The sequence below is a fragment of the Corvus brachyrhynchos genome, unplaced genomic scaffold, assembly GCF_000691975.1.
Source record: "Corvus brachyrhynchos isolate BGI_N302 unplaced genomic scaffold, ASM69197v1 scaffold83, whole genome shotgun sequence".
NCBI classification, from domain to species: domain Eukaryota; kingdom Metazoa; phylum Chordata; class Aves; order Passeriformes; family Corvidae; genus Corvus; species Corvus brachyrhynchos.
In genome coordinates, this window is record NW_008238464.1 from 5,493,863 (window position 1) to 5,501,036 (window position 7,174).

The 7,174-nt window shown below is 39.0% G+C and overlaps 1 protein-coding gene across 2 annotated transcripts in view; it reads left to right on the forward strand.

Annotated features, from left to right (window-relative positions):
• The window catches only part of RGPD4 (RANBP2-like and GRIP domain containing 4), a 33,497-nt gene extending 27,501 nt beyond the window's left edge, over nt 1–5,996 (forward strand). For both annotated transcript variants that reach the window (XM_017736992.1, XM_017736993.1), the window contains 6 exons: nt 13–241; nt 721–819; nt 1,011–1,153; nt 2,698–2,971; nt 3,094–3,428; nt 5,659–5,996. In XM_017736992.1, coding sequence (XP_017592481.1) covers nt 13–241; nt 721–819; nt 1,011–1,153; nt 2,698–2,971; nt 3,094–3,428; nt 5,659–5,964 — 1,386 coding nt within the window. In that variant the 3' untranslated portion in view covers nt 5,965–5,996. The remainder of the gene's footprint in view (nt 1–12; nt 242–720; nt 820–1,010; nt 1,154–2,697; nt 2,972–3,093; nt 3,429–5,658) is intronic.
• Nucleotides 5,997–7,174: the final 1,178 nt, after the last annotated feature.

Genomic DNA, 7,174 nt, shown 5'->3' on the forward strand with positions numbered 1-7,174 from the left:
TATTAATTGCAGGAGAATGAATTTGCAAGCTCAAGTGACTTAGTTTGTACCAGTAAGGAAGAAATACCTGCTCCATCAAAAGATAAGGTGACAGTACTTGTCCAGTCAGATACTAGCAGTGAAGAACCACATTCCACCACAGAAACTGTGCAAGTATCACAGACTTCATCACGAGCTGAAGACAAACCTGTAGATTTGTCAACTAGAAAGAATGATTCAGATGGTTCAGAGTCAACACAAGGTAAGGTTGGGGTATACTCTGAGGTTTTTTTGTAGGAAACTATGCTTTTCTGTAGATCATTTTATCTATAGTTGCTGTCTTGGGGAGAAGTAGTACCAGTACTGAATTAGAAACATAGGTACCAGTCTGGTAAAAATGTGTATATATGAAATTTAAGTTCAAATTCATGACAAAACAATGCTAGAGTCTATTGTGTAATTTACGTATGAGGTACTTTCATTAGTTTACTGTTAAATACCATATGAATACTTACTCTGTGGATCTGTATAGAAGTAGTATGCTAAAACTCACACAGTCTTGGGGCCTTTTTTAAAACCATAATAGATGGTCATTATGACAAGTGTCATTCAAACTTTAAATTTTATTGGAAGGGAAAAAATGCAGTAGGCAGTTCTCCAGTTTATTCTTGTCACTACAGAAATGCATTTTCTTTAAGAAGGTAGAGAAAAATCTTTTACTTTCCTCTTTTTATTTGATAGAAAACAGAATCATCTCATTTGGTTTTGGCAATACTGCAGGCCTGTCATTTGCAGATCTGGCATCCAAAAGTTCTGAAGACTTTGCTTTTGGCTCAAAAGGTGAGTTCAACTAGTCTCTTGAGACAGACCTCAGCTGGACTTCTGCTTCATACGATATAACTTTTGTGCAAAAGTTGTATCGTATGATTACAAATTTCTGCTGATCAGTAGAAACAACCATTTTTTGTGAGGTTTTGTCAGGAAGGAAAAAAAACTACACAGAGTTTAAACTTTAACTCTCTTAATTGTAGATAAAAACTTCAAATGGGCAAATACAGGAGCAACTGTGTTTGGAGATACCACCCGTAAAGCAGATGAAGATGAAGGTGGTAGTGATGATGAGGTAGTACACAGTGATGATATCCATTTTGAGCCAATTGTGTCCTTACCAGAGGTAAGATGACTTCTGGAATATAAAACAATGTTAAGATAAGCATGTCTGCTAATACAGCAAATTTAAAATATGTTTTGCTTACCTAACTTGGCTGTCTGTGTTGTTGTGCCTTGTTCTGCATGTCTTACAATTGACTCTGTTGAAACATGTCTTGTTTTAAATCCTAGTACAGCATAGCCCTGGGGAAGTTGGCTCGTGCCTCAGTTGAAATCTTCAACACTGATTTCTTTATGACTTGACTGAGAATTGGTCAGGATGCAAATTTGTACACATAGTTTGTAAAACCTAAAGCATTTATATAGCACAGCTGAAAATTGGGAAGGGTAACTGGATAACTGCTAGTACCTGTGCAACTCAGCTATGGCTTTGTATCAGTGACTTGTAGATTCAGTTCTGTGACAGCCATGCCAGCTAAGAACTTTTACTCTAAGCTAGGCAAGAGATTTCTAGAATCACTAAAGAAAAAGATGTACAATTAACATCACCTGAAGACTAAGGGAACTAACTTTGTTAGTTTGAAAATAAATTATTTTTCCAGAAGTAGGAGAACCTTCAACTTTGAAGGTAGCCTTACAACTTACTGAGTGAGATGTCACACAGTTATTCATATCTTGATTTGGTTTTTTAGCCTAGTAATCATTTCAGACTCTTTTGATGATATAGTGCTATTTTCTGACCTTTCTAGAAGTAATAAAATTTAACTGTAGATTAGTAAAATTATTAAGCAAGGCAAATAGAGCACAAAGGGAACAGTATGTGGTGTCCTTTAATTTGAACACCTAGTCTGATCTATTTTGTAACATGCCTTCAACTTCCTTCTTCAAAATGTGTCCTATTAATGTGTGTCCTATTATGACTTCTGTGATGTTTTTCTTCCCTGCTTCCCTTTTTCAATTTCACAAAGTTTTTTGTCACATATTTCTCCAGCTCTCAAGTGTTCAATATCTTTGGAGAGGTGTTAACTAAAGGAGATCAGAGGCCAGTAAATGCATACATAAAGTGAGGTGGAGATACAGCTGTCAGGCCTCAGTTTTGTATACTTAGTGTTTTTTCTGTTCAAATGCAAGTATCATATTCTTTAACTAAGTGCTGAAGGTAACTCCTGGAATGATTACAATACTTCGTCTTCACTTCTGTATGCACGTCATTCAACAAACATGAAACTTGGGAAACTTGAGCACTTGATAAAGTCTTGGGGTTTTGTTAAAAGAAAAAAAAACCAACCCACTCAAAAAAGAAAATCCCACCAAAACCCAACCAACCAAACCACTCCCAAAGCAAAACTGACAAACACCCACCAGAGCTACATGTAGTATGGTGAAGGAGTATTGCTGTGCTGTAATTGATTTCCAATAGTGGGATTTGTTGGGCTTTTAAATTCTGAAAATGTTTTTCCTATTTTGGTGTGATGAATGGAGTGTTGGAGAAATGAACACACTGAATACTTTTCCACTGTAATATGTCAGAATCTTCATAAGTATGTGTAATGACTATTTAATATCTCTCTAGGAAATTACAGATGTCTACTGTGCTGGTTTTTTTAGGTGGAAGTAAAATCTGGAGAAGAAGATGAAGAAATTCTCTTCAAGGAGAGGGCAAAACTTTACAGATGGGACAGGGATGTTACTCAGTGGAAGGAACGTGGTGTTGGAGAGATCAAGATCCTCTTCCATACACAGAAGAAATACTATAGAGTCCTAATGAGAAGAGACCAAGTTCTTAAAGTCTGTGCAAACCATGTTATCACCAAAGAAATGAACTTAGTGCCCTCTGATACATCAAACAATGCTTTCATTTGGACAGCCACAGATTATGCTGGTGAGTTTTTGCAGGTGGTCTTTGTTTTTTCTATGTAGTCTGTAGTTTCTGTGGTTCTGATTTTTCCTGGAGATTATTACAAGATGAAGCTAAACAAACCTTCTTCTTGGATTTATTTTCAGATGGTGAAGTAAAAGTAGAGCAATTTGCAGTCAGATTTAAAAGCCAAGAAATGGCCAACTCTTTCAAGAGGATGTTTGAACAATGCCAGCTTAGCTTGTCAGAACTGCAGAAGGGGCACTTGTCTCTGGCAGCAGGATTGTCAAAGGACACCAACCCTGTTGTGTATTTTGAAGTTTCTGCTGATGATGAACCTTTAGGACATATAACCATGGAGCTGTTTGCAAATATTGTCCCTCGAACTGCTGAAAATTTCAGAGCTCTGTGCACAGGAGAGAAAGGATTTGGATTCAAGAACTCTCGCTTTCACAGAATAGTCACAGACTTCGTATGTCAGGTAAGCATAAAAGGAAGACGCTTCACTGAGATGAGATGCATCTTGACTAACAGTGGCCCTTCAAAAAAGGACTTACACAGAATAGCACATTCTTGTTGGCAGCATGGATCCGCTGTGCAGGATAGTCTCATCTGTTGTTTCTCTACAAGATGAGAAATGGTGCAAGCAGCACGTGCTACCCTAAGATGGATGCTTTTCACCTGTGTTTGCCAGTGGCTTTATGCTTCAGTGTTTCCTAGTGCTATTTTACGTCAGTGTGGAAGAAAAAATGGAGGGAGAGTGGAGTCCTCTTACAATAGACTAGGGGCCTGTTGCTGAACAGGAACACCAAGGAAGGTAGGCTTTCCCAAAACTACCATTCATTCTTCTCTCTCTCCAGAGAAGAACTTCTGTATGCTCACCTATTAAGAACACTTACTTTCCAGACTTCTCTTAGACTTGAAAGTACACTTTTTATTTCAGATAATGTGCACTTTAAAAGTGATATTCCAGGTAGCGTAGACGTTAGGTTTCAATCTAAAACAAGGCTTCTAGATCCCAACTACCACGCAGTGGCCTGTTGCCTAAAACATCAAGTTTTGTGCTGAGAGTATCAACCTGCAGTACCTCTGTAACCCTAGGTTAGACAGCGTTGGTTTTAAACCTCTGTGTGCATTTGGTAGCACTGGCAAGTTCTTCATAAGTGCTGAAGGCTTAGGAGATAGATCATATCTCAGATAGACCTTTCCTTTCTTAAAATTCTCACCAATAGTTCATTGAGTTTTAGTAACTTGTATCAGGCAAAATGAACCAACTTCAGTACATGCTGTGCTAATGATCTGCATGTCACTACATCCCTGAAGATGAGGGATGTAGATGACCTTCTATATGCCCAGATGTATACAGTAATATAGGAAAATAATATACAAAAGTAATAGGAAGGACATCAGCCCATTGGAGCAAGTCCAGAGGAGGGTCAAGACTTTTAAGAAGGTTGGAGCACTGGTCCTTGTGAGGAGAGACTAAGATAATTGAGTTTGTTCAGCCTGGAAAAGAGAAAGCTTAGAGGTGATAGATACAATGGTGTCATTCCAGATCCTGAAGGGATCCTGCAAGAAAGATGGCGAGAAGCCTTTTACAAGAGCATGTAGTGACAGGACAGAGGGGGAATGGCTTCTAAGTAAAAGAGAGTAGGTTTAGACTAGATGTTAGGAGAAAGTTGTTTGCTGTGAGGGTGGTAAAACACTGGAACAAATTGCCCAGAGAAGCTGTAGATGCCCTATCCCTGTCAGTGTTCTAGGCCAGGCTGGATGGAGCTCTGAGCAACCTGATCCTAGTTCTAGGTGTCCCTGCCCATGGCAGGGGAGTTGGAACTAGATGATCTTTAAGGTCATCCTTTCCAATGTAAACCATTCTGTGATAGTATATGAATGACTTGTCACCAGAATAAAATATTAGCATGTCTTTTGATTAGCTGTCTCTGTATGTCTGAAGTATGCACTTTATGGCTCATTTGTTAACTTTCTGATAAACTTTAGGGTGTAAGCTTATTTCAGGGTATTCTGCATTCTATAAGGAGCAGACTTTCTTTAAAGCAGTTAACTGCACCATGTGTGCTTCGACAAAGTTTGTCACATTTAAATGAGTATATTTTAAGTTTGCTCTGCTTTGCCTGAACTTTCTTCAGGTACAGTGAGAAGCTCTTCAATGAGAACTAAGGCTGTCTTTCAGATACAATTTACACTGTCACCTTTATGTGTATACTCAAATTATCAGGAACCAGAAATTTGCTGCCTTCCAGAAGGATAAAAAACACACCATGCTGCTCAACCAGTAATGTGGCAAAAGCTGTATGGAATTACTGGTCACTGCTATGTTTACCTTTTTTAGGTGATTAATTCTGTGTCTGTGGGGACTAAGCAAGGACAGGCCTTCAATGAGATAATGCAGGTCCAGGCTGCTTCCAGGGCCAAGTGATGCAGAGAAAGACAGGCCTAGAGGAATGTCACCATGGGGAGCAGGAAGATAAAATGCTGTGTTCAGAATAAGGGATAAACCTTCTACTTACAGCTTCCCTTGCCATGAACAAACCTGCTGAAGCTGGGAAGCCCTACATCTAAGTAGATATTGATACTTGTGAAAATGAAAAAGGAGTTCTTCCAAAACTAAGTCTTTACTGTTGAAAGGAAATACAATTTTTGGGTTATGTTTTGGGACTTGTCAGTTAATGCTGTGCTTTTTTTTTTTATAGGGAGGAGATATAACTAACCATGATGGAACAGGTGGACGGTCAATTTATGGAACAGCGTTTGAAGATGAGAATTTTGAAGTGAAACACACTGGTCCTGGATTGTTGTCAATGGCAAATAAGGGCAGGGATACAAATAATTCTCAGTTCTTCATAACACTTAAAAAAGCAGAACACCTGGACTTCAAGCACGTGGTATTTGGGTTTGTGAAAGATGGAATGGATGTAGTGAAAAAGATCGAATCCTTTGGTTCTCCTAAAGGGCTAGTAAATGGAAGAATTGTCATTACAGACTGTGGGCAAATATAGAATTATTTCTTTGAGTATACAAATGTCCTAGCAGTATAAATCAGTACTTAGATGTTATTGACTAATTATTTCAACTTCTTAAAATGGACACTTCTGATGTATAAATGTAAAATTACAGGTTATAGTTGAATTTTTTATGTGTTCTAATTGATTTTTTTGCATGGTAAATAAAGTTCAGGCACTGGCATATTTCAGGTGTATTTGTGTTATCCTGACATATTTGTATCAAGTGTCAAATTTTAAAAATTAAATCCTAGTCTTGTTAAAATAAATGTCTTGTCTTCACTTTGGTTTGTTTAAAAGAAAGTAACTTGTATAACTTGGTTCTTGCTCTCATGAAGCTCTTTTGAATGTGCAGACTGTAGATGCAAGTTGCTGGACTGTACTCTGAAGGCCTTTGAAAGTTAATGGGTATTTCAGTGTACAGAAAGCAGGCTGAGTCAGGTGGATGCTGGTTTGTTCTGTCTGGAGTCTCTGAATATCACCTCAGTATTTGAAAGCGAGAGCACAGTTTTTAAATGGTTGATCAATGTTTTGCTAGAGCAGTATGCCAACTTTTTTTTTTTTTGTACTTAAACTTTTATTTCTAAAAATCTTGGCTTAATGAAAAAACATCTACTTAACATTGGGATTTTACCTGACATACTTTAAGTATTTTATTAGCTGTGGCCAACTTCTCTGACCTCGCTGCAGGCTCTAGCTTGTGTATGCCAGCATGCTTGTACTTTTTACAATTTTGCCTCCCAAGAGTGAGTATGCATGGGTGAATGCGGGGTTTATTTAAACTGATACTCTACAGCTCTGTGTTGGCACCATGCATTTAACTTAGCTTTATTTGGGGGTTTATTTATTTATTTTTAAAGGATGGCAGTAGTATGTCTTCAGGTATCCTCGGGGACCTTACCCCTCTCTACACCCACTCAAAGGAGCCTGGAGCTAGGGCTCGTTCGGCCTCTCAGCCACCCAGCGACAGGCCAAGAGGACGTAGACTTACGGTGTGCCAGGGGAGGTTTAGGTAGGAGGTATTTTTTCCCAGAAAGAGTGATTGGACATTGGCCGTGTTGGAATCACCGTCGTTGGAACTGTTGAAGGAGGTGGCACTGAGTGGTCCAGCTGCCAGGGCGGTGTTCGGTCGTGGGTTGGCCGCGATGCTCTCAGGCCGCGCTGTGCCGGGGGCGGAGAGGAGCGGTGAGCGGTGGTTGTTGTTGTG